At 42.3% G+C, this 27,119-nt stretch overlaps 1 protein-coding gene across 1 annotated transcript in view; it reads right to left on the reverse strand.

The window, feature by feature from the left end:
* Positions 1-27,119, reverse strand: part of SLC17A8 (solute carrier family 17 member 8) — a 56,325-nt gene that overhangs the window by 2,793 nt on the left and 26,413 nt on the right. Inside the window, exons 4-11 of the mRNA XM_062202001.1 lie at positions 24,757-24,871; positions 21,803-21,890; positions 14,229-14,315; positions 13,811-13,950; positions 13,531-13,680; positions 12,494-12,626; positions 4,722-4,832; positions 366-493 (exon numbers count right to left, since the gene is read on the reverse strand). Of these exons, the coding sequence (XP_062057985.1) occupies positions 366-493; positions 4,722-4,832; positions 12,494-12,626; positions 13,531-13,680; positions 13,811-13,950; positions 14,229-14,315; positions 21,803-21,890; positions 24,757-24,871 (952 nt within the window). The remainder of the gene's footprint in view (positions 1-365; positions 494-4,721; positions 4,833-12,493; positions 12,627-13,530; positions 13,681-13,810; positions 13,951-14,228; positions 14,316-21,802; positions 21,891-24,756; positions 24,872-27,119) is intronic.

Below are 27,119 nucleotides of genomic sequence, written 5' to 3' on the forward strand. Positions count from 1 at the left end.
TATAAAACAGTCTTTAGTAATTCATTGATCCTGAGTTGACTGCTTCAGTTTCTTCTTTGTGTTTCAACACAGAGCCTTCACCTCTCTCCCCTGAACTTTCATGTCTCAGTTGAGAAAATGTGGAACCAACCAATTATCTCCAGTTCCATCAGTAAGCAATGACTTAAAAAACAGAAGGAAGAGAAGAAAGGGAGGAAGAAAAAAGGAAGTGAGAGAGGGAAGAAGGGGAGGAAAATAGTTCATGTGACCTAGTCAAGGTCAAGGACACACACATTTAAAGGCTAGGGTAGGGTCTCATGGTCTCAAGTTTGTTTAATGCTTTAATCTCCTGAAACTGTACCCATAGCCACATAGGAAATGATTACCTTGTGCTTGGTCATCGCACCAACAATGAGGGGACAGACCATTCCAGACAGGGTCCCCACTCCATTTGAGATACCCATAAGAATGCTGGCATAGCGAGGGGCAATGTCCAGGTGGTTGACATTAAAACCTACAGGGAAGCCAAAACCTCAAAATCAGAGCAAAGAATAGAATTTCAAACACACTTTGGAAAATATTTAGCTCTCATCAATCTATTTGGTTTCTTCTAGTATATAACTAATGGCGACTCTACCAAGATGACTGGGTTGGTCTTAAGATTATTTAACAATATCCACTATGGGTTCTTTATGGGGAGAATTATGGCACCTGTGCCTTGTAAATTTGGCACTCCAAGTGATGGTGTTTGGGAATATTGAAAAACCTAAAGCCTGGGTCATATTTATTCAGAGTAAGCAATCACACAAAACTGTAATCACAACCGAATCTTGCCTCATAATATCCCCCCTCCAAGCCCTCAATTCCTTAAAGAAGGGCTGTCATAAACAGACCTGTTTTGGTGGTCACACAACATGATGGAAAGGGTGTTTTAATAATGAACATTTTCCCAAACACTGGCAGATCCTCTATAATTTACAACCACTTTCATAAATACACCTGGTCGATTTGAAGATTGTAAATTTGGACCTGAATCTCACCTCCACTAGAAAGACAAGTCAATGTTTTGGTCTTTGTTGTCTCTCACTCTCTAAAATAGGAATAATATTACTGCTTAACTCATAAACACACTGTGATATGAAACTCTGGGAAAATAGATGTGTGGGATACCTTGGCAAATAGCTAAGCTCCAGTAACTACCACCACTACTAATCACTATCACTACTAACTACCACCACTCCTACCATTTATTCTACTCTTACTATCTCTTGCCACTTTCAAAAGTGGCAAAGTGGCAAAGACAACAAGTCACAAAGAGCTCACCAAATCCATTCATCAGGAGAAGGACATGTGGAACATGGGAGAGGAGTGAAGGTCAGGCACGGACAAGGTTGTGAAAGAGAAAGCTGAAGGCCCTGGACACCAATTGTTCCAATGTTACCCATGGATGCATTTTAGTGTCAGATCGACCTCAGCTCTGGCAGCTTAATTGAGATGTAACTCTGGACTCTGATCTGAACTTTCTGAACCTCAGTTTCTTATCTATAAACTGGGGTAATTCTTAGAAAACTGTTATAAAAATTAAGTTAAATAATTTTGTGGAACATGGAGATGAAAGTCAATGTATACACTCTTTACAGGTAGCTATCATCTATCTTGCTTACCACTGTCTTAACCAGCAAAGTGTCTGGCATATAGTAGTTGCTCAATAAATAGTTAAGGGGCTGGGGCTGTGGTTTAGCGGGTAAAGCTGTTGCCTGCAGTGCCGGCATCCCATATGGGCGCTGGTTCAAGTCCCAGCTGCTCCACTTCCAATCCAACTCTTTCCTATGGCCTGGGAAAGCAGTAGAGAATGGCCCGAGTCCTTGGACCCCTGCACCTGCGTGGGAGACCTGGAAGAAGCTCCTGGCTCCTGGCTTCAGAACAATGCAGCTCCAGCCATTGCGGTCAATTGGAGAGTGAACCAGCAGATGGAAGACCTCTCATTCTCTCTCTCTCTCTCTCTGCCTCTCCTTCTCTCTCTGTGTAACTCTTGATTTTCAAGTAAATAAATCTTTAAATAATAGTTGTTTAATTAATTATAGCACAGGGTTATAAATTCTGTTCACTCATATTATGCTTCCCTTTGTTCTATGCAAGGACATGAAAACAGGATTTAATTTTTTTTTCTAATCTGGCATACCAGATGGTTGTTTTTCTTACTTCCATTCAGGGAGAAAAATTTTTCTAATAAACATACCTTCTCTTTCAAATCAAAGTGCCAGACAATCAGAACATAAAGCAGCTGCAAGATAAATTAATTTTACTGTTGATTTGAATGAGATAAACACTTATTAGAAAAGAACCCAGAGATAAGAAGAAATTAATATAATTGTCAAGTATTATATCCTTGTACAAAGCCTAGGCATCTGCTTCAGCTAAAGATAATGTGAGAATTGCCATTTTGTTTCTAACTTCATAATTCTGGCATTCCAGGGGTGGGGGGAATTTCAAAAAAACGGATAGATTTTTGTAACAGATGAGAAATCATTGTACACAAACTGGGAGGGTCTGCCTTCTCTGCACAGGACATTTTCCAAAGCAGACACCTCTCATCCCTAACATCTTTCTAACCTCACCTATCCTAACCCTCTTGTCTACAAGTCAGCTTCTACCTGTATCAGTCTTCTCTAGCATTCTTACATATTCCTGATAATGCTGACAGACAGAAAGTCCTGAGGAATTATCACTCCCATGGCCACAGTCCCACCCATAGTGTTATTAATGGGTCAGACAGACTTTTATTCCAATCCAATCCATTTGATTTACTTGGCCAAGTCATCTTTCTCTATTTCTACACAGTAAAACTGATGTAGCAGTGCCCTTCTCCTAAGCTTCTGACAGGGAATAAATGATACCGCATCTTAAAAATGATAAGCATGGAATAAGTGCCTTTAATTAAAAAAAAAAAAAAACAGCTGCTGCAAATTGGGGTACTGGGCATCTCTCCCGGTGATGGTGACTCAATTGGCAATCTAGGGGAAAGGAAGACATCTGACCCTGAGCATTTCATTATCTCTGGAGGCAGGATATGAATCGCTTTTGCATCACACAGTTATCAAGGGAAAGTATCCTTCTGGAAGCAAGTCATAATTGCTCTCTCCTTGCTACTCAAAGTGTGGGTAGCCAATAAGCATCACCGCAGAGCTAAAGCAAACTCTGTATTCTGCAAGACTGTAGGGTGATTTCCATGCACATTAAAGCTTGAGAGACACTGGCCAAAACGTATAACAGAGCAATAATATCAGTAAATGCTTAACAATTTTGTTACGCATTTGATACTGTGCTGAAGGCTTTAAGTGCTTTATTTCCACCAGAATGTAAACTTTATCTGAATCTTTGATTTATTCATTGTAGTGGTACCAGTCAAGAACAGTGCCTACCTCACAAGAAGTATGAGTAAAGGCATAATGATCACAGTGCATCCTCAATAACCCTATGAGGTTACGCATAGGGTTACTCATAGGTTGCAGCTGTTCAATATCTGAATGCAATAACTGAGATGTGAAAATTTAAATAATTAAGCAATTTTTTCTTTCCTAGTGATAAAGAGCAGCCTCTAACCAAGTCTATGTACCTCCAAATCCAAATTCTTATCTGTAACCTGCTTTGAAAGTAGATTCTTTTTTCTAATTTAACTATTCACCAGCACTATTTATTTTGATAGATACATCATGCCCCTACTTTAGGGTCATCACAGAATTTCCACATTTTCTGTTCTGGGACATTACTACTCTGTTGGATATTTAAGGTGGTCTAAAACAATGGAAAGAACACAAGCTTGGAGCCAGGCTGAACTGTGCTTTGTCTTTCCTTTGCCACCAACTACTAAGTAACATCTACTACTTGCTTCACAATGCTGTGAGATACATGCGATTTATGTAAGCTTTTCCATAAGTGACAATTTTGGTTTTTACAATGTTCTAAAGATAGATGCACAACTGGATTTTCCTTTTTCATCCAGTTTTGCCCAGGGAATCACTGGGGTCTGTGTGATATGACTGCCCTGTGGCCTCTCCCATAAAGTAATCCTCTGTAAACTGAGGATTCTGGTAGCAGTGATACTCCCTAGAGAGCTGTCAAGGAGTCGGAGCTCAGTACACACACAGGGCTTTGAACAGTGCCTGGCACTGAGTCTGGGCTGGTCCATGTCACTTGCATCACTACTGTTTTTATTCCCACCTGATCTGTCCTATTCAGAAAGGCATGGCGCCTCTCTGGACCTTCATTTTCTTGTCTGGAAAATGAGGCCAACGCAGTAGACAAAATCTGAAGATTTCTACTCTAAGCAACTTCTGATCCTATGAGTATGTGTCAAATGACATGGTCATGTGAGCTAGCAGTAGCAGTTTGCTAGCAGGGATGAGGACTGAGAAGGTCACAAGAGCCTCTGCTAGGTAGGGTGACCTGGGGCAGCCACACGCCTGGGTCCCTGCTGGTGCCTCAGGGGCTCACCTGCCTTTGTGTCTTTTCCCATGACAGAGAAAGCAGGGGCAATCCAGTTCCAGATAGAATGGACTCCTAAACCCAGTCCTGGGTGATCCTACAAAGTTGCCCTCACCAGATGGAATTTTCTGAGCAGTGGCCCTGCAGCTCAGGACTGGCTGGGCTCCTGAAGAAAGGTGCCACACATCCCTGTCCTGCCTTCCTTTCAAGACTTGCTCAATCAACAGACAAGACCTGGAAGCCCAAAGGCACTTTACCTGAAATAGCAAAGCCACTAAATCCTACAGCAAGCACCAGAAAGGAGATAGCCACCCCCTTGGTATGGGAAAAGCCAACCACCAGGAGTAAGGTCGCCTCCATGCCAAAGCCTGCAAATGAAAACAGCAGGGGGAAATGTCACTTTCATGTCAGTCCAAGTTCATGAATTTATTAAATAAGAATTAATCTGTATTCCCCTGGAACTGAGTTTTTAGTGTATACATTCTGGCACAGGGCTTACAACGTGACTTGGGTGTTTCAGTACTATGACTATGCTAATATTATCTGGGTGTTATGTGAACGTTCTAACATTTTCCTGGTAAACCTTGAATACTAAATTGTCCGAGTAAGTTCCAATGAGACCCCTGGGGTGAGAAATGCTAACTCTTAGTTGCTTCAGGCCTACTTGTCCCTGCCATTTCTAAATAAGAAAACTCTGAGTATATACTGCCAATAGCACAGTGGCTTAAATCTCTGCTTAGAAGACTCATATCCCATATTGGAATGCCTGGTTCAAGACCTGGCTACTCCACTTCCCATCCAGCTTCTTGCTAGTAACCTGGGAGGCAGCAGATGATGGCTCAAGTACCTGGGCCCGTGCCACCCACGTGGGAGACCTGATGGAATTTCTGGCTCCTGGCTGTAGCCTGCCTGAGGCTTGCATGTTGTATTGGGGGAGTAAACCAGGAAGTGGAAGATTTCTCTCTCTCTCTTCCTGTGTGTGTGTATGTGTGTGTATGTGTGTGTGATTGCCTTTCAAATAAAATGGAAAAATAAGTAAATAAATGAAATTTTAAAAGAGTATCTGAAACCAAATGCAAAGTCTCACTCCTTGTAAAGCACAAGGCCACATTCTTTCAGAAACTCATCAAAGCTCTCAGGCATCTTTACTAAAAAAAAAAAAAAGAAAGAAATATTTTCATGGAAGATACTTGTCCAACAGTACAAAAGTACTTTCTGTTCCTTTCATTTACAATAAGTGAACCGGACACAATAAAAAAAAAAGAATGGGGAGATTATGAATAAGCTCCTTCTCACTAAAAAAGTGCAGGCACCAGCAGACAGGAAGACGACATAAATACCATGTGCAAGTGTACAGAGTGCCCTGGGAGGAGGTACAATTAGTGCTACTTCACTCTGGACACCGCTGACTCTAGACTGTGCCATTGCCCTACAGTTACCTTAAAGGGAACATAACCAGTCATGTCTCTGTTCTCCTAATTTTTGCTGCTAAACAAAGCAGAACACTCTGACCAAGCCCCGTCTTCTCCAAGGTAATAATCTTCTACCACCTGTTTTTAGAAACCAGCCTACAAAGTCAGATGGGCCTGAAATCAGAGTCTACCTCAAAATCACTAGGCACGTGACCTTGGACAAGTTACTTCACTGCTTACATTCCTCGTGCAAAACTGCAATCATATGACCGACTCTGTAGGACCCTGGGGGAAGAAATGAAGCTGGATGGATAAGAAACGAAATGTGGCACGTGAGCAGAGCTCAGCAAGCGGTGGCCCCAAGTCCAGGGCACAGACCTCAGAATTGTCTCGATGGCTCTTTCTCCCTCAGCTTTCACATAAAAATTTGAGGGTTTGGCTTCAGAGATTTCGTCAAATCTGACCCATGTCCCCCTCCTCTGCCTGTGCTCATCTGAACAACAGTAGGCTCTCGAGTGGTCTTCCCACCCTCCACTGATCCACGCACCACTCCGCTGCCTTTCTAAACCACATGCCTGCTCAGCCACGCCTTTGCTTAGCAGTCTGTCAAGGCTTCCACAGCCGGGTCTTGTGTTACACAGTAAATCCCTCTTCCTGTTCTCACTTTATCTCTGGCCAGCCTCACCTCTCCTTCCCCCCATTGCCATCCTATATTCAGCCCTCTCTTTGTGCTGGACAGATGGGGAGAGGGAAGTCTTCAAAAAGTTCATGGAAAATGTGTATTATAAGCAAATATGCATACTTTCAAAAAAAAAAACAACTCTGCACCGAAATAAGCTTATATTTTACTGCCATTTTTCCACATGGGTTTTCAAGCTTCCTCTTACAGCTCTAGTAGCTATTTCCTAGTTACACAACATCGTCTAGTGCCTGTGTGGATTTCCAGAAAAGATATACTTCTCTCCATCTTCCCTTTTCCTAGAGAAATTGCACTCTGTCTTTTCTTATTTTTTAAATATTTATTTTATTTCTTTGAAAGGTAGAGTGACAGAGGGAGAGGGAAAAACAGGGAAAGAGAGGTATTCTGACTGTTGGTTCACTCCCCAAATGGCCCCTATGGGCAAAGCTGTGCCAGGCCAAACCTGGAACTCCATCTGGGTCTCCCGCATGGGTGGCAGGGGCCCAAGCATTTGGGCCACCTTCTGCTGCCTTCCCAGGTACATAAGCAGGGAGCTAGATCGGAAGCAGAGCATCTGGGAATCAGACTGGCACTGATATGGGACACCAGCATCACAGGCACTGGCTTAACCCACTGCACCACTATGCCAGCCCCACTTACTTCCTTTCTATTCCAGTCAAATACAGCTCCCTCTGTGAAGTTTCCCTGCCAACTCTCCCCCACCCCCACTCAGTGATGCTGACATCTCCTTCTTATTTTATGAAGCTTTTCCGTATGGCTTTGTAATTTTTCATTTGTGCCTCTGTCTCACACACACACAAGATGTATCTTTGACAGAGTGTGGCTACCATGTAATGGGCATTCCACTAACTAATATTTAATGAATGAGTATCAAGAAAGAACATGTGATCAAGATATTGAGACTAAAATACAAACTAACGCACTACTCCAGACCTTGGTTACATTACCACCTTTCTGAGCCCATTTCTCCAAAGCTGCCGCAGAGAAGAGCAAGCATTAATAGCTCTTTTAGAGGGACACCTAAAGAGGGTCTTAAGACATTAAGAGAGCAACAGTGGCTTCTGAGTTATAAGTTTTGCACGATTGCTATATGTTTGTATTTTTTAACAACATTTTAAATCATACATAGGGCAAAATCGCTAGGTGTTTTGTGACCTAACTACATGTGTTTAGAAGTGACCTATCTTAAATAACAAATCATCTGGCCGAACCTCTTTCATTTTGCCACTTTCAACAAAGGTTGTGCCAGAAAGTTAACTCTTGTGAACAATTAGAATGTGGACAAAGTGTGAAGAATAAAACTTACAAATGCTACATTGGTTCACTGATACGGAAAAAAAATGTGATCTTGGCCAACTAGGTAGCAGATTTCCAAAAGAAGGAAAAGCAGTAAGAGGGATCAGAGCTGTGGCATACTAGGCTAAGCCTCTGCCTGCAGCACCAGCATTCCTTATGGGCACTGGTTCAAGTCCTGGCTGCTCCTCTTCCGATCCAGCCCTCTGCTTATGGCCTGGCACAGCAGTGGAAGATGGCCCAAGTGCTCATGCCCCTGCATTCACATGGGAGACACAGAAGAAGCTCCTGGCTCCTGGCTTTGGATCGGTTCAGCTCCAGCCATTGCAGCCATTTGGGGAGTAAACCAGTGGATGGAAGACCTTCTCTCTCTCTCTCTCTCTCTCTCTCTCTCTCTCTCTGCCTCTCAAATAAATAAAAAATCTTAAAAAAAAAAAGCATATAAGAGTCTAACTGGCTCATGTTATTGGTTAAAATATTACAGATAGGACTTTATGTTTCAGAGGCTTAAGGTTAGAATTCAAACTTCAGAAGTAATCCAGAGATCCGTGAACGTGAAGCTATTCAGAATTCACAAGAGAAATGGCACTAGAACTTTAAAGTCTAAGAAAAGTTTCATTTCCTATTGAAACAGACTGAAGTTCACACAGGCAACTGAGGCAGGCAGGCTGGATTTTTTTACTTCAATCACATTTTACATGGTCTGTAGAGGGCAGTATGAGAATTTGACACTTGTCTGAGAATCTTGGAAATGTGCCATGATTCAGAATGACCTAGAACAGAACATTATGCCTGCAGGTAATGTTTGTTTTAAATGATTGTAACATATTCCTTGTCTATGAGAAAAAGAGAAAGATGTGACAGGCCGCAGGGGATATGATCCTTCTCTGTTGAAAAATGGTCTCTTATTTCTTTTTTAGGAAACATGAAACCAGCTAAAAATTTTTTAGAAGACTGTTCCAAGTGCTTCATCATAGCAAAACAAAACTATATTATTCAGTGATGGCACAAGCCTCTGTTTTCTTGTAGTGACCTCCTGTCTAACATCTCTATACTAAGTTTTAATGTTTTTACTTTTAATGGACACATAGCAATTGTACCTGGTAAGGGGGTGGAGTGTGACTCTTCAATACATGTATACATTACCCTGTCCAGATCAGGGTAATAGCATATCTAATGCCTCAGATATTTACCATTTCTTTGAGTTAGGAACATTCAAATGCCTTTTTACTAGCTATTATGCAGTGTTCAATGAATTGTTGTCAACCATAGTAATCCTAATGTACTTTATATCATTAGAAGTTGTTCCTCCCATCCAACTGCACCCCTGGACTTAACCATCTGCTCTCCATCCCTCCTTTCCCTACACCTTTCCCAGCCTCTGGTAACCCCTCTGCTATTCTCCACATCATCTGAGATCAACTTCTTAGCTTCTGTATATAAAAGAGAACATGTGACATTTACCTTCCTGTGTCTGACTTCTTTCACTAGTACTGCCCTCCAGTCCCATTCATTCTGCAGATAACAGAACTGCATTATTTCATGGCTCAATGGTATTCCATTGTGTATAGATATTACGTTTTTCTTTAGCCATCCATCTGTCAATGGGCACCTAGATGGATGCTGTGTCTTGGTTATTCTGAATGCATCTCTGTACCTAAGCAAAATGGGCCAACTGTGGCCTTTAGTTTTCAGTGTAGAACTCACTGGTGGTACTCCATCAAAATATAAAACAGCATGAACACACATGTGAAGTGTATTTTTAAAAGATGGAAGAGGGGCCAGGAAAATTTCACACATGTATTCTAGTCGATACAGAAAAACAAAATTTTCTTCACAGTCACTTTGTTAAGCACTTTAAAATCTTTGAGAATTTTCCTCACCACCACCCAACACTATCTCCACCAATTATAGAGAAACAATAGCAGTGGTATTGGGGCCCAAATAAATATAAATAGAACTTTCCCACAAAATATATTCAAGAATCTTTATGACATCTGGGTTTACAAGAGATTGTGTACATTGTTCTGAAATCCAAAATTTTCTTTCAAGTTTCTAGCTTAGAAGTGTATATTTTTGGCCAAGAGAAATACAGCCCAATAGCAGATATTTGCTGGATAGCTTCTTTGGAAAACCTATTTTTCTGTTGTCTTGAACACAGAAGAACATTTACCAAGAACTTTCTATAGATTGGACACTATGCTAGGTGTAGTTACATATTGATTTGTGTATCTCTCATAATGATCACCTGGACTGAATATTATTATTCAGATTTTAAAGAAGAGGAAAATTGGCCCAGAGAATTTAGAACTCTGTCCATTGCACTCCAGCTGCATTGTTACCACTTTCATTCAAGCCATCAGCTCCTCTTGACAAGTCAACTGAAACAGCTGCCTAGCTAGTTGCTAGCCATGTGCTCTGCTTTCCACTCTCTAGATCTGAAAAACATAAACCAAATCTTATCCTTTCCCTGGCTTTAAACTACTTCCTCTCCAGGCAACTTCAAATAAAACCTCTGTGTATGATCACAAGGCCTCCCATGATCTGACTCTAGCCTAGAAATTCTGGCTCCATCTCCTACGCCTCCATTTCACTCACCTATCTGCCTTTCCTTCCTCCTGTTCTCATACTTGCCACATTCATGCATGCCTCAGGGCCATTGCACATGCTACATTTTTCCTTCTAAAACACTTTCTGTAAGGGCTTTTATGAGGTAGCATGTAACGAGTTGCCAATCAAATCATATGTACATATTCAGAGGAACCACTGGAGGCTGGCATGCTTTAAGGAAACACAAGATCAGAAGACTTGAGCTGAATATGGACAATGTGCAGAGACCACCGGTGTGTGATATAAAGCAAACAAAACTCACAGTAAAGGGAAAAGGTAGTAAGCAAAGTCAGAGACAGAAATAAATGTCCGTGGCCTGGGCTGATGGGCTGTCCATCTGGAGCAGAATTTGCCAATTTGAGGAATGAGGCTCTGGCTACTGTATTAGCTTCCAACTGTGGCTGCTGCAAATTGCCACAAGCTGTGGGGTTCAAAAAAATGCAAATGTATCATCAAATAGTTCTGGAGGCCAGATGTTCTACATAGGTCCTAGAGAGCTAAAACCAAGGTGTTGTCGGTAGAGCTGCTCCGCTTTTGGGGGCTCTAGGAGAGAATCGCTCTTACTGTTTCCATATTCTAGAGGCTGCCTGCATCTTGTGGCTTGTGGTTGCATCACTCTGACCTGTTTCCACCACCACATCTCCCTGACATTGACCCTCCTGCCTCCTCCTACAAGGACCCTTGTGATTACATGGGCCCACTCAGATTTTATAGGACAATCTTGCCATCTTAATATAATTCACTTATTCACACATGCAAGTCTCCCTTCATATGTTCAGATTCTGAAGATTGAGACATGGACTTGTTTTGCCTGTTCCAGTTACCTTGGAGAGGACCCAGAATGCAATGCCCCAGTACATTCCCTCTTGCTTACATCTGCAAATCTTCAGACTCCTACTCAAAAGATGAAGTTGAGAACAGGTTCTAACATCTTTGCCTGGGACAGCAGTCAGGCTGCTGGGAAACTGGGTGTTGATATGCCTCACTGATCAGACCTTATTCCTAAGATGCTGTAGGATCAGTTCAGGCCTGCTCCCATGTCTCTCCATATGCTCTTTGCTTCGGAATGGCCCTAACCAATCTAATCAGGAGTCAGAGCCCAGCTAGTCTCCGTTTCAATTTAATATCCCAGTTGTGACCTGCTGCCCCTAGATGCACAATCCTCTCCCTCCAACCAGCTCAAGCTGACCCCAGTTCCCTGTAGAGACAGTCCCAGAGTGACTCAGGGTGTTGGTGATGGGCTCAGACCTGATATCCTGCCCAGGATCTGCCACTCAAGCAAGTCACTTTATTTTACCTCTGTTTTCTCCCAGGAAATTGCATAGTGTCTGAAATAGAAAGAAGTCCATAAATGCTCATTTAAAAAATAAAATAAAAAGGGTGAGAAAATAAAGGGTTCAAAAAAGTGAGCAGCCATGAATATTGTACGAATCAAGATGACTTTCACCTACCTCTTGTGGGAAATTGCCTAACTTTGTTGTCTTTGCAAAATCAAAACATAAAGCAGGGAATAAATCAACCAGGAAAGAGGATGGTGTATGTGTACCCATGTACATGTGTGTACACATGCACACAAATACACATAAGCCAGAATCAAGGATAAGTTGGGAGGAAAGATGACTATCCAGAGAAAATATATCTCTCCTGTTTGTTACAAATACATATGTACATGCAGAAAGGGAATAAAGTAGATAAGCAAAGAATAAGTATGGAAGGATATGTGGAAAAGATAGACCTTAAACAGAAATATAAAGAGAAACCACGTTGCTTTGGCACTGCAGTAGATGAAAGCAGTGTTTCTGCAAGTTGTGGGTCCTCATTTATTGTCCATCAACTAAGATGTCCTATCTCAGGTTGCACGAGCTTGGGCTGGAGAACCACATGGCAGCAGTGGGATGAGCAACACAGGGGATGGGCTTTAATATCCATTCCAAGAACTCTACAGCCCTCTAAAATACGCTCTGAAGTTCTGTTTACTCCAGTTCCACAAACGCTGCTATGAAAGCCACAGTACCTCCGCAGTTCATGATTTTTCTGACAGCTGTTGTGGTCAAAATTTTTCTGCTTCTTAAATAATCAGCCAGTTGTCCTCCGATAGGTACAACAATCGTCATCACCATGTGTGGGACTGCTGACAAGAGACCCACCTGGGAGGAAAAGAAAGAGTGAGCTATTTTTCACTGCTGCTGACAGATGGACCCTTAATTGCCTGCCCAGCCCCAGTGCTAGGATCCAGGCATGCTCGGATTTCTCAATAAGTACACAGTGATTTTGAGTCTAGACCTGTCTCTTCCACCAAACTGGAGGATTCTGGAAGGTAGAGATGCCTTTTATCTCTCACAGAGACCCATGCACCCAGCACTGGAAAAGCACTTGGCACAGACCGAGTGCTCACTAATGGCAGCCACCATCCGTGACTCTGCTGGTTTTTCCAGTCTCCTCTGACAGCGCCTGTAGCTGGGTAGACATCTGCCTCTGCTGGGCTGCTATTGTTTCCCTTGTAGAAATGAGGCTTAATTATTTTATGATGATGGCTTATGTTTCACCATACAAACCCTTCCTCCCTGAAACACAGACAACCTAATGACAGTGGTTTGAAGCCACTGAACGAAGTTATTTCTAAACCATCACAAGCAGTAGCTGCTACATGGATAACCACTGTTAGGAAGAGAGGAGCCACCTGCAAAACAAGCTTTAAGGTTCTCTCTGCTACTGAGTAGTTTATAGAAAAAATAAACCCCGTCCCCTCAAATCTTCTTATCCTTGCCTAATATGCACTGCTTGAGAAAGCTTCAAACACACTTTGATACTGAGCAGAACATAAATATTTAAAAGCAGCTTAATACACCTCTGATCCTTACTAAGAAGAAATTAAACAGCTGTGTACACTCTGCACAGAATGTACAACTTGTCTGACCTGCAGGCTACTAGTTGTTACAGATCTGTTCCAAACCATGATCGGCAAATATAATTATTTTATCATGTAAGGATATTCTCAGTAGAATCAAGAAATTCAAAGTTCAAGAATATCTGAAGCATCTATGTGTTTACCTTACTTATTGCAAATCCAAAGACCTCTTCAAAATAAGCAGGCTGACTTATTAAAAGCAAATAAAAGGTCCAGCTTCGGCAAAAATTTGCCACAATGATGGCATAAACCGGCAATGATGTGAAAAATCTTTTCCATGGTGTATTAAATTTCTAAAGAGTAAAAATATCATGAGATTATTAGTGAAAATATTGACATCTTATTTTTTAAGAAGACAACACAATGACTAAGAGAAATACTTATACAAAAGAGGCAAGTCTTCATCTGTCCATTTATACTTACACTTAGACTAACCAAGTTGGCTCCTTCTCCTATGCTTGTCTCTATATACGTCCTCTCCTCACTGGATATTGTTGGGTGAGCTGCTGGGCACTCATAGGCCTGCAGCAGCCAGAACATGTACCAAATGATCCCAAACATCCCTGCAGTCAAAACACAAAAGGCTTGAGGATATGGTCTCATTTTTCTCCTGCCTCTAATTTTTTTAATTTTTAGAATCCTCCCAGATAGCAATACATTCAACTAGGAGGAAGGACTTTGTTGATTTTCCTGTTATTGTTTACTGGTGTGTAAAGGAAGATGATGCTATGCCTGTTTAAAAAAAAATCCACTTTACTATAGATAATCTTAGGTAGACAAGTATCCCATTTACCCAATAACTATGAATCACCCTGTGAAGTCACAAAGTCAAATCACTCACCATAAATATAAAAGACGGAGGACCATCCGATGTACTGCACTAGCACCCCTGCCAGGGGCATAGCAACCACTGCCCCTGCATAGGAACCTGAAACAAGAAAAGATAGAGGGAGATCGATCCATGTTCATGCAAGCTTTGTCAGCCCATTGTCCATGTGGTAAAGTTGAGGATGAGTCAAACTGAACAGGAGTCAGACTGCCTGCCTGCAGAGACTGGCAGCCTCCCAGTTTGCCTGACAACAGAGCTTTTAGGAAGGGAAGGTCATCAGCATGCCCTTTCACTATCCAGAGACCATCTAGGAGTTAGACAGAGATTGCTCAGGGACCATAATCTGGAACAACATGAGAGAAGAGCATCACAGAATTGGGGAAATAGAAGAGAAGTTAAATTCAACCAGACACATTACTGCATGCTAAAGAAAGCAAACAAAGGAACATATGGAATCTGCCCTTCAGAGCTCACAGTTCAAGGTGCTCACTTAAAGTCCTTAAACAGAAAACATCAGGGGCCCAGCGCTGTGGCACAATAGGTTAATCCTCCGCCTGCAGCACCAGCGTGCCATGTGGGTGCCCGTTTTAGTCCCGGCTGCTCCTCTTCCCATCCAGCTCTCTGCTATGGCCTGGGAAGGCAGTAAAAGATGGCCTAAGTCCTTGGGCCCCTGCACCCACGTGGGAGGCCTGGAGGAGGAGGCTCCTGGCTCCTGGCTTCAGACGGGCACAGCTCCGGTCATTGAAGCCATTTGGGGAGTGAACCAGCAGACGAAAGACCTTTCTCTCTGTCTCTCCCTTTCACTGTCCCTAACTCTACCTCTCAAATAAATAAATAAAATCTTAAAAAAAAAAAAAAACATCAAAGTAGGAAAAAGACCATGCTTTTTATAATTTCAATTTTTAAAAAATTAGAATATAGTTGAATTCCAAGATGGCAAAACTGCTATCTCTATCTGTCTTTCTCATGGTACATTTTCAAGTTTATTTCTGTTAATAAAAATTACAGAAGGCCATTGTTTTGAACTAGGTGCTGCACTAGGCACCAACAGACCAGACTAAAAATCAAGATGGAGTCACCCGTGCTAATGTTCCACATAACCAAATTGAAACTAATCCACTTATCTGACCCTCCAAGAAACCAGATAATTGCAAGACAACAGCCTAATTTCCCAGAAAGTATGGTTTCAATTAATAGAATAATAAGGTTCCCTCTGCCTTACCCCTTTCACAGAAAAGGCAACTGATATTAACCAGTTAGTATTTTTTTATATTTTTGTCTCCCTATCCATTTTTTAAAAGGAAAGTAACATCAAAATGACCAATCTACTTTTTGTTCTTTATTTCAATTTACTTTTTGTTCTTTATTTCCTCAGCCCTTGTCTATCTGTAAAACCAGCCTCTGCTGCTCAGCCCATCAGAACATTTATTTCATTTTGTTAATGAAGAATTGGTTGATTCTAGAATGGAAAATAAAGACAAGTGAAATTAGTAGGGCCAGAGCTGCGCTGCAGTGGTTTAAAGCCCTGGCCTGCAGCACTGGCATCCCAAATGGGCACTGGTTCGAGTCCAGGCTGCTCCACTTCCAATCCAGTTCCCAGCTAATATAACAGGGAAAGCAGTGGAGGATGGCCCAAGTTCTTGGCCACTGTACCCACATGGGAGACCCAGAAGAAGCTCCTGGCTCCTGGCTTCAGTTCAGCTCAGCTGCAGCCGTTGTGGCCAGCTGGGGAGTGACCAGCAGATGGAAGACTTCTCTCTCTGTCTCTACCTCTCTCTGTAACTCTGCCTCTCAAAAATAATAAAATAAAATAAAATAGTCTCAATAGAGACACTGTCCCCTCCTCAGATTGGGGTGAATTCTTAAAAAAAAAAATTAGTATAGGGATTCTAGAGACTGGGAGGGGTTAAGGAAGAGGGGTAGAGAGAGACTAGATAAAGGGCACCAAACATGTTCGAAGTAATATGTTCTAGGGTTCCATAGCACCATAGGGTGATTATAGATCACAATCATGTTTTATATGCTATATAGAGAACTGAAATGGAGGAGCTGGTAGGCTCTAAACATGGAGGATGCTGGTTGGCTGATTTGATCAGTTTATACTGGATGCACCTGTTGACATATTGCCTTTTGTCCCATAAGGCTGGATAAATATTACATGATCTTTAAATTGTTATGATGTTGTTCTTTGACATTTCTTACTTTGTGAATACTTAATATTGCAAATACTTACCTAAGTGTGTATGTTTATCTTGTCTAGACAAGATAATGAGGGCTAGAGGCAGTGATGGGCCTCCACTATCTCCCACAATTCCAGGATATCTGGTGAGAAAACATGAGCCTTGCAAACTCCCAATACATATTAACTGAATTGAAAAGTTACTATCTGAAATTGACCCCTGGGCTGGAAATCAAAAAAGTTGCTGCAGAAAAACTAATGAACTCAAAAGGCAATCCTTTATTCTGGAAGTCAATGCTCAAGAAAAGAGAAATTGGGGAGCTTGCAGGGATACAGGTTAAGACACATCTTTCCAAACTGGGTCTGACTCTCTATGAAAGGCTAAAAGACCGAACCTGGGACCTGAAGTCTGAACATCACAACGCCTGTGAAAGTCTCAAGACTCATTCTCCCGTGAGATAAGATAGGAATGAAATGTCTCTCATGTGTCTGTTTAAGGGGCAACTAAACAATGTCGTTGAAGACGCTCTGTAAGCTCTAAAGGATTACACAAATGCCAGCTATTATTGCTATTATCACAGAATGACAACCGTTTTTGTTTCTTTATAAAACTTTAAAATTTCTCAAACCAGTAAGGCAAGTTCACCAGGGCAAACATTCAAAGAAGGCTGCAGGTCTGACTCTGCCTTGGTGTGGAGAAGGTGATCTTCTTCCCTAGGCCAAATACGCAGGGAATGCAGATGAGGGTGGGGTCTCATAGAAATGATGCCTATTGAATTGCAATATGAGAATCGACTGCAAATTCTCTCCCCGAACTGTACTCTATATATTGTGTGTGGGCATGGGGGCAAATTGTTGAATTCTATGATTAGCATAGAGATGATCCTCTCTATATAAAGTGATACTAAAAATGATCCATGATGAAGAAGGAGATGAGAGAGGGAATGGGAGGTGGGAAGGCAGCGGGGTGGGGGGCATGGGAGAAAGAACCACTGTATTCCTAAAGTTGTATCTATGTAAAAATGCATTCATTAAATAAAAAAATTATGCAAAGAGATGCCTGGGACATGGAGAGTCCAGGAATAAACAACAACAACCAAGATTCATTGTGTGTGCTTTTGTTGTGGGGATAGGGACCCTAAATTATGCTGTGGAGATCCAGAGCCCTTGCTAGGTTGGGAAGACCTCCCAGCTAGACTTAGTCCAGGTTCTTGTCTTCCTGCAAATAAATACAACCAGGAGACGTAGATAGAGGTGAGAAAAAAAAAAAAAAGCTGGATTTATTGAAAGGCAAAGGGATAGCACACGCTCAAAGGTGAGGGTGGGCAACCTCAAGAGAATTAATGGATCCCAGACTGGGGTCCTCCTTTTATAGGATACAGGGTGGGTCTGTGGCACATGTGGTGAACTCCAAGGTGTTGTGGTACATAGTGGATAGTGAGGCTCAGCTGCAGGATGAGGAGTGGGTGTGCTAAGTCTTCAGGAGTATTGAATCAGCACAAAAGAGTGATGGGATTTGAGTGGAGCACATGACTGTCCTTAGCTCTGGGTCCTCTGACTCCTCCGCCTGGCCCATGTCACTTTCTGTGTGCTAAGCATTCTGTTCCTGTGATGTTATTCTACCCTCTGCAACTTAATGAAGTCAGTCTCAATATTATCTCCATTTTACAAGGAAGCAAACAGTCCTGGGGGAGGGGAAGTACATTGCCTGAGGTCACACAGGTGTAAGTGACAGAGTTCAGAACGCAGGTCCTTGGGACCCGTATTTAATAACTCAGCTCTGCCTCCTTCACACAAAAACATCCAATAATTCTCCATAGTAAGGAGCATTCTTTATGGGGCTGGCATTGTGGTGTAACAGGTTAAGTCACTGCCTTCAGTGCTGACATCCCATATGGGCGCTCCACTTCCGATCCAGGTTTCTGCTAAGGCATCTGAGAAGGCAGCAGAAAATGATTCAAGTCCTTGGGCCCCAGCATTCAAATGAGAGACCTGAAGAAGCTCCTGGCTCCTGGCTTCAGCATGGCCCAGCCCTGGCTGTTGCTGCCATTTAGGGAGTGAACCAGCAGGTGGAAGACCTTTTTCTCTCTCTTTCCCTCTCGTTCCCTCTTCCTCTCTCATTGTAACTCTGCCCTTCAAATAAGTTTTATATATATATATACATATATATATATATATACACATATATATACATATATATGAAAACATTATATTTCATATATATGAAAAAACATATATGAATATGTATATATGAAAAAAGCATTTATATATATATATATATGCAAAAAACATTCCTTGGGAAAATGCTACGACTTGACCTCAATGACCTTCTTCTCTATCTCTGAAAAGACTCTTCCTCATCCTTCCAAATGGGCTTCGATGTCATCTCCCATCACCCACAACCTTCGGGCATATACACAAAGTGCTCTGCCCTGGGAGAAGGCTGCCCCTCTGGCCCTCGTGTGCTCACCATGCCCATGAAGGAAACACGTGGCCCTTGAGTGATCACTGGATGGCACGGGGAGGGGCAGCAGCAGAATCAGGGGTAGGAAAGAGTCCCCAGCTCTGCCTTTATGAGCCATGAGAACGTAAATCCTTTTTTCCTCCCTGACCCTAAGTTTCCTCAAGTACTAGACATGGGGGTGTAACTGGATGTTTCTAGAGTCTCTTCTCACTCTGAAATCTTTTGAGATCAAGAATCAATTAACCTCCTTGTCTGGGTTTCCTTATAATGACATTTTCCTTTGACTGTTTATTGAAATCAAGGCCACACCTTCGCTGGGGAATGTAATAGGACCTGTGACCTTGACCAGGTAACTTTCCTTGAGAGTCAAAATACCTCTTAAATCAGCCCTTTTAGGGCTGTAAAGACGCACTAAGACTGGGGAGTGGCTGCGAGTCACTCTCATTTTGCTGGCAAATCAAAATGAAAAGCCTTACAAATAAGCCATCCAAAGAAGTTAAGGCCAAGGATCCAGCAAACCACAAGATGAGTTGGGCAGAAGTTTATAAGCTCAGTAGTAGGGTCAGAGGTGCTCTTAAAATGCAAATGAGAATCCAGATATGGTTTCTAAAGACATTTCAGCTGCACACGCATATCCAAACAAGACAGAAAACAGACACATTGGCAAATGTTTAACACCAAATTCCCAGAAATATTTGATCACTCTTACTAATGTAAGAATTGTTATTTGGCAGGTAAGTGAAAAATCAAGAGGAAAAAATAAAAACATTCACAAAAATGAAAAGGAAGTTTTATTTCTCTTCTTAGCAAAGTACAGATTAGCTTATCTTAGGAAATTCAGGCTAGCTTGAAAAATCAGACAGACCTAAATTCTAACCTAACTCTTTGGATCCCATCATGACTTTTGTGGTCCAAGGTACTTTTGCCTACGTGGGCACCTCCCCCATAAACAATACTTTAAAATATATTTTATAACTTTGTTGCTGTGGTTTTTCTAGTGTGGATTGGTATCTAAGTAAACCCTTCAGAACACTGCACCCTTGGCCGGCGCCATGGCTCAACAGGCTAATCCTCCGCCTTGCGGCGCCAGCACACCGGGTTCTAGTCCCGGTCGGGGCACTGGATTCTGTCCCGGTTGCCCCTCTTCCAGGCCAGCTCTCTGCTGTGGCCTGGGAGTGCAGTGGAGGATGGCCCAAGGCCTTGGGCCCTGCACCTGCACGGGAGACCGGGAGAAGCACCTGGCTCCTGGCTTCGGATCAGCGGGTGCGCCAGCCACAGCAGCCATTGGAGGGTGAACGAACGGCAAAGGAAGACCTTTCTCTCTGTCTCTCTCTCTCACTGTCCACTCTGCTTGTCAAAAAAAAAAAAAAAAAAAAAAAAAAAAAAACACTGCATCCTTTCAGCAATACAAGGTGAGGAGCCTTAGCAAGACTGGGGGTCCCGTACTACTCTTTTTTTTTTTTTCCGGTAGAGTGGACAGTGAAAGAGAGAGACAGAGAGAAAGGTCTTCCTTTGCCGTTGGTTCACCCTCCAATGGCTGCCGTGGCCGGCGCACTGTGACCGGCACACCGCGCTGATCCGAAGCCAGGAGCCAGGTGCTTCTCCTGGTCTCCCATGGGGTGCAGGGCCCAAGCACTTGGGCCATCCTCCACTGCACTCCCGGGCCACAGCAGAGAGCTGGCCTGGAAGAGGGCAACCGGGACAGAATCCAGCGCCTGACTAGGACTAGAACCCGGTGTGTCAGTGCCGCAAGGCGGAGGATTAGCCTAGTGAGCTACAGCGGATGGTCTCTACTTCACTTTTATCTGGAATATAATAGCAAAAATAATTAAAATGTCTCTGACAAAATACACATTTGCTATGGTTTGAATGTGGTTTAAGTGTGTCCCTCACAGGTTATTGTTTTGACTGTATGACTGCAGCCTCTTTTGCTTCCTGCGTGATCTGTGGCTCTTGCCTATGTTCCCTCCTTCCATCATGATGCCATTCGCCATGAGGCCCTCATCAGAGCTGAGCCATGCTAGCACCTTGCCCTTTATCTTTAGAACTGTGAGCTAGGGCCGGCGCTGTGGCTCACTTGGTTAATCCTCTGCCTGCGGCACCAGCATGCCATGTGGGTGCCGGTTCTAGTCCTGGCTGCTCCTCTTCCAGTCCAGCTCTCTGCTATGACCCGGGAAGGCAGTGGAGGATGGCCCAGGTCCTTGGGCCCTACACCCGCATGGGAGATCAGGAGAAGCACCTGGCTCCTGGCTTCGGATCGGTGCAGCACCGGATGTGGCAGTCATTAGGGGAGTGAACCAATGGAAGGAAGACCTTTCTCTCTGTCTCTCCCTCTCACTGTCTAAATAAACCTCTTTTCTTTACAAAGTTAGTCTGCCATTACAATAACCAAAAATGGTCTAATACAGTGTTAGCACTATCTAGTAAGGAAAGTTTCAGAGCAAGAATCAGGTGGTTCTGCTCTGGCTGCATGACTTTGTATATTGTGTGACCTTGGGTAATGGCCATGTGACCTTGGGCAAATCATTGGACTTCAGTTTCAATGTATAAAGAGAAGTGGGAGGCTTGATTATCCCATTTCTTCCACATTTACCCTTGTCAAATGTCATTTGTTGGCTATCCAACAGCCACTTCCAACCCTCTCTCCCTTCTTCTTTCTTGGAGAGGCTGTGGAAGGTAGGTAACTGCTTTGCTTTCCTCCCCTGCAGTTAGTAAAGTGTGTGACATAGTTACAGCCAAGGAGTTGGAAGTCCAGTAGGGGCTTTGGGAAAGTATTTGCTTTCCTGATGCAAGGAACCTGCCAGGCCCTGCATGGATCGTTGAGCAGCACAAACAACAGCAACAGTCACTCACCTTTGCAGTTCTGTTGGGTAGCAAAAGACTCTGTTTAAGGCCCTTAATGGGGCTTTCAGTTACTTAAAGCCAAAATTCTAATACACCTACCACAAAAAGAGGTTGTAGCCAACCGGCTTCTCTCCAATGGTGGTGCCCACTTACTCCACATCCCGTGGCAGGCGGGGTAGGTCACACCCTGGCAGAAGGATTGGAAATAGATTAGTTTCCTGCAGTTTCTATATGTTTAAAACATGGATGCTGCTTCTTTACACTGGCTACAGTTTAAAAGACCAATTCATAGACACTGCTATTTCTGTTTCCCCCACCAGATTCTTATTTTGAAACCTAATCCTCAATACCTCAATATGATGGTGTTTGGAGACGGACCTCTGGGTGACTAAGTTATGAGGATGGCGACCCCAGGAAGGCCCCTTGCCCCTTCAGCCATATGAAGACCCAGAGAAGATAACCGTGTGAGTCCGGAAGAAGCCTACACCAGATACCAAGTCTGCTGGTACCTTAATCTCACCTTTTCCAGCCTCCAGAACTGGGAGAAATAAATTCTTGTTGCTTATTAACCACTTGGTTTATGGTATTCTATTACAGTAGCCCCAAAAGCTAAGACACCATGATTCAGATATTTTGACTCATAGCACATATGCTAAAATTCAAATAAAGTGCAAATGTGAGTATGATAGGGAAAGGGGAAGGAAGTTTTTACATTTCCTGTATTGCAGAATATCAGTGTAAGAAGGGAATTCCATGATCTCTCAGTCCATTCTCTCATTTCAAGATACAGGATCTGAGGCTCAGACTCATAAGGTGACTAGAACTTAATCTTCATGACTGCTAATATCACATTCTTCCCACCACACCAGTGTTTCTCAAAGTGTGCTAGTAGGACTAGAGTTGGATTTGAGGTGCTACAACAATTTACCTTCTTAATTATAAATGCTACATATACATTCTAATACATTTTAGGAAAAAATGTAACTAGCACATTATTTTGGGTTGAGTAGGACTTGTCTTTCCAAAACTCATGTAAGATGTTTAAACTTTGATGCTGTAATGTTAATGATTGATGGATTGGGGTGGTGGGACTTGATCTAATTATGGAATTTGAAAAGTATGTCTGGTGGGACATCTTTGGGTCAGTGAGGCTGTGTCCTCAGAGATTGGTTCTTACAACAGGATAGATTAATATTTGAGTTCAAGTTTTGCCTAGGCTCGCTCACTCGTGCGCTCTCTCTCTCTCTTTCTGTTTCCTGACTCACTGTGTGATTGTTACTCCACAAATGCATGACAAGTCTCCACCAGTTATAGGCCACTAATCCTAAACCATAACCTCCAAACTGTAAGCTAAAATAAACCTTTTCCATCCCAAGAAGCTCCTTGAGAATTTTAATTAAGGTCATGAAAGCAGACTAATACATACATCAAAGCTATGATTTCAAAGATATTGTTACCTGGAATAAGGGATTTGGGGGTTTCCTTTTTATTTTAAGTGACTTGATCTAGGTGAAAACAACAGTCAAGTAATTGTACAAGTTGTACAAGGTTATAATAAAGTGAGGAAGACTAGCACTGAGTGACTGAGTTTGAATAATGTTGCTGTACTTAAGAAGTTGGCAAGGTAGAGCCCAGTTTGGCCCACCACCTGTTTTTGTACAGCCTACAAGCTAACAATGATTTTTTAAAAAGAGTTTATTTATTTATTTGAAAAGCAGGGTTAGAGTAAGAGAGAGAGAGAGAGAGATCATCCATCTGCTGGTTCACACCCCAAATGCCCACATCAGCCAGGACTGGGCCAGGCCGAAGTTAAGAACCAGGAGCCTCTTCCAGGTCTCATACATGGGTGTCAGGGGCCCAATCATTTGAGCCATTTTCTGCTGCTTTTCCCAGGCCATTAGTAGGGAGCTAGATTAGAAGTGGAGCAGCTAAGACACAAACCAGTGCCCAGATGGGATGTTAGCATTGCAGGCAGTGGCTGAACCCACTATGCCACAACACCAGCCCCTAAAAATGATTTTCATGTTTTTAAATGGTAAGGAAAAAAATCAAAAGGAGAATTATATTTTATGGCAACCTATATGCTGTATAGGCTTCAAATTTTAGGGTCTAAAAAGCTTTACTGGAATATAGCCATGTCCATGTGTCTCCATATTGTCCGTGATTGTTTTTGTACTATAAGAGCAGAGTTCAGTAGTTGCAATAAAGATGGTATGGCCATTAGAGCCCTAAATATTTACCCTTGGCACTGCATCAAGTTGCCATTTTCATGGAGTTAAATTTTGGCATCAGACTACACCCTTGGAAACTTGCACATTATTAATACATTGACTTAAATTGCTGTGGTTGAAAGAGCCCTTGCTATGTCAGCTCTAAGTTTTAGTTTCATCTTCTATTAACATGAAGGAGTTTATTAGATTATCTCTAAGGTCGTTATGGAAATCTATTAGATATAAATGTGGAATAAGACAAGCCATTTTAAGTAAAATATTTGTAATTGTAGCCATCATCAGAGACCTGAGATAGCAGGACAAGGTAGAAAATTGGAAAACTAAGAAAAGGGGATTTGGGGGCAGTGTTGTGGCGCAACAGGTTGAACCACAACCCACAATGCTGGTATCCCATATGAATGCCAGTTCCAGTTCCAACTGCTCCACTACTGATCTCTGCTAGTGTGCCTGGAAAAGCAGTGGAAGATGACCAAAGTACTCGGGCCCCTGCTACTCAACCAGGAGGCCCAGATGCAGTTTCTGGCTTCTGGCTTTGGCCCCAACCAGCCCCAGCCATTGCGGCCATTTGGGAAGTAGATCATGGATGGAAGATCTCTCTCTCTCTCTCTCTCTCTCTCTCTCACTTGCTCTGTAACTCTGTCTTTCAAATAAGTAAGTCTTTTTTACTTATTTTGTTTGTTTTTAATAAATAAACCTTCAAAATGCAATGCAGCTTTAAGAAGGAAGACAGGAAGGAATGGGGGTGGTTTTCTTCAGCTGAATTTTCTAAAAGATTACATTATCTCTGGCAATATAAAAAACTGTAAGGAAAGCCTTTCCTACCTCCACTAGACCTTGCAAAATTCTGACACACATGACACATCCGTAATGCACTCTGGCCGCAGAAGGAATGAACATGTTCAAAGTTGATGTTAAGAAGATGGCAGCTCCAAAGACCCTGAGGGACCAAAGCACCGTGTTACTGGAAGACCAGGTGATGCTTGATGCACTTCAGTTAAACATCAAAAAAGAACCTAACAGTTTATATAAAATCCCAATGAAAATGAAGACAAATTAATTCAGAGAAATAAGTGTATTAGGGTCTCCTGTGCCCCCAAGCTAGACTTTGGCTGCTTTGATTCCCAAGGTCCAGTCTCTGGACCAAGTATAGACACATTTTTGGAAGCACAGGTGTCTTCTTGGATGGTGTCCTAGAAAGGACATGAGCAGCTTGAAGGGAGCTTGCTGGAGACCCACCCATATGAGAAATACAATTGGAAAGGAACTGGAAATATTTTCTATTCTTTTTCTCGTGCATGTTATACTCTGCCCGGGGCCACCAAACTGAACCTTCTTGACTATTCCTTTATAACGCTCCCATGTTTGAGGCTGTGTCTCCTGCTTCCCAGGGCTGTACTCTAGTTTCCCAGAAGAGGACTATCTTATGCCTTGGAACTGGCCAAGCACAAGAGAGGTGGCCCTTCAATCCCAACTCAGTGTCCCTGCCCACTCCACCCTGCTCAGCTCACAAGAGAGAAAGCAACATTTTTTCTCTTCCCCCTCAGGTTAATGATGCTTCAACCTTTTTTTTCCATACAAGATAATCATATTATTGTGATTTCTTTATAGGACAGAGATGTAGGCAGTAACCTAGGAAATCAAAACTGCCAATATTAGTATTTGTATCACTTTATAAGAAGAATAGATTCTCTACATTTCCACTAAACTAGGGTCTTTTTGCTTTTTACTTGATGAACTCTTTAATACTGGCACGTTAAACACTTGACTACAATGGAAATTAAAGATGTGTTATCTCAAAAGAGAAGAGGAAAGGGAGAAGGAGGGGGGGTGAGAGAGAGAGAAGGGGAGAGAGTATGGATGAAAGGGACTATCATTATATCTTCAGAACTGTATCGATTAACTATATTGAACCTGTTAAAGACTAAAAAAATGAAAATTAAAAAATAAAGTTAAAAAATAAAATATAAACAAGAATATGAGTAAAAACAGTCATGTTTGAACATTTTTGGATCTCACTATAAACATTTTTTTAAGTTTTACCCATAAAGAAAATATATTTTATATTACAACACAATCTATGCTCATACACACAAATGTAACTGAAATAAGTTTCAAAAACCAATGATTGTTCTTATGTGCAATGCACTTAGATATTTACTATTCAGCTTTATTCAATTTATTCTATTTCTCTCTCATCTCTGTCAAATATTTGTTAAATTGCCATATGAGTGTCACAACCATTTAATAAGTTGTGTTTTAGAGTTTGAAAAACACAGCTTTATAAAATGCAATATACTTCACAAAATCCATTGATATAGTCATATGAGAAATACAATTGGAAAGGAACTGGAAATATTTCCTATTCCTTTTCTCGTGCATGTTATACTCTATATCTCCCCCAAGTGGTCATTCTCTTCTGTTTGACTATCTCTAGTGACAGAGAACTCATTGCAAATTGACAGCTCCTTCTGTTCTGAGACACTTTTAATTGCTCAAGCACCCACTATAAAGTCTCAAGGGCATCAAAGGCACATCGTGCAGTCTCAAGGCAAGCCCTTACGACTGCCATGACAAAACCTTATGAGTGCCTAGGATGGCAGAATGTCAGTGCTCAGAGAACTGAAATGCAATGTGGTTTAACGGTTTCATTTTACAGATGAGAAAACTGAGACCCAGTGAGAGAGGGAAAGTAACTCAGTAGAGGTTACCAGTGAGCCATTTAGGAGCCAGGATCTATTCCTCCTGGCTCAGAGTTCATTGTTCTTTTTATCATGTAATCGCTTAAACAGTTACAAGGTAAATTATATTGGTCAAAAACGTTAGTATAGGGGCCTGCGTCGTGGCACTATAGGTTAATCCTCTGCCTGCAGCGCGGCATCCCATATGGGTGCAGGTTCTAATCCTGGCTGCTCCAATTCCAGTCCAGCTCTCTGTTATGGCCTGGGAAAGCAGTAGAAGATGGCCCAAGTGCTTTGGCCTCTGCACCCACGTGGGAGACCAGGAAGAAGCGCCTGGCTCCTGGCTTCAGATAGGCACAGCTCTGGCTATGCGGCCATCTGGGGAGTGAGCCAGCAGATGGAAGACCCTTCTCTCTGTCTCTCCCTCTCACTGTCTGTAACTCTAACTCTCAAATAAAAATAAATAAAATCTTTTAAAAAATCTTTACACACAAGCACATTTGAAAA

Source organism: Lepus europaeus, chromosome 10, assembly GCF_033115175.1.
Source record: "Lepus europaeus isolate LE1 chromosome 10, mLepTim1.pri, whole genome shotgun sequence".
In the NCBI taxonomy this organism is placed as follows: Eukaryota; Metazoa; Chordata; class Mammalia; order Lagomorpha; family Leporidae; genus Lepus; species Lepus europaeus.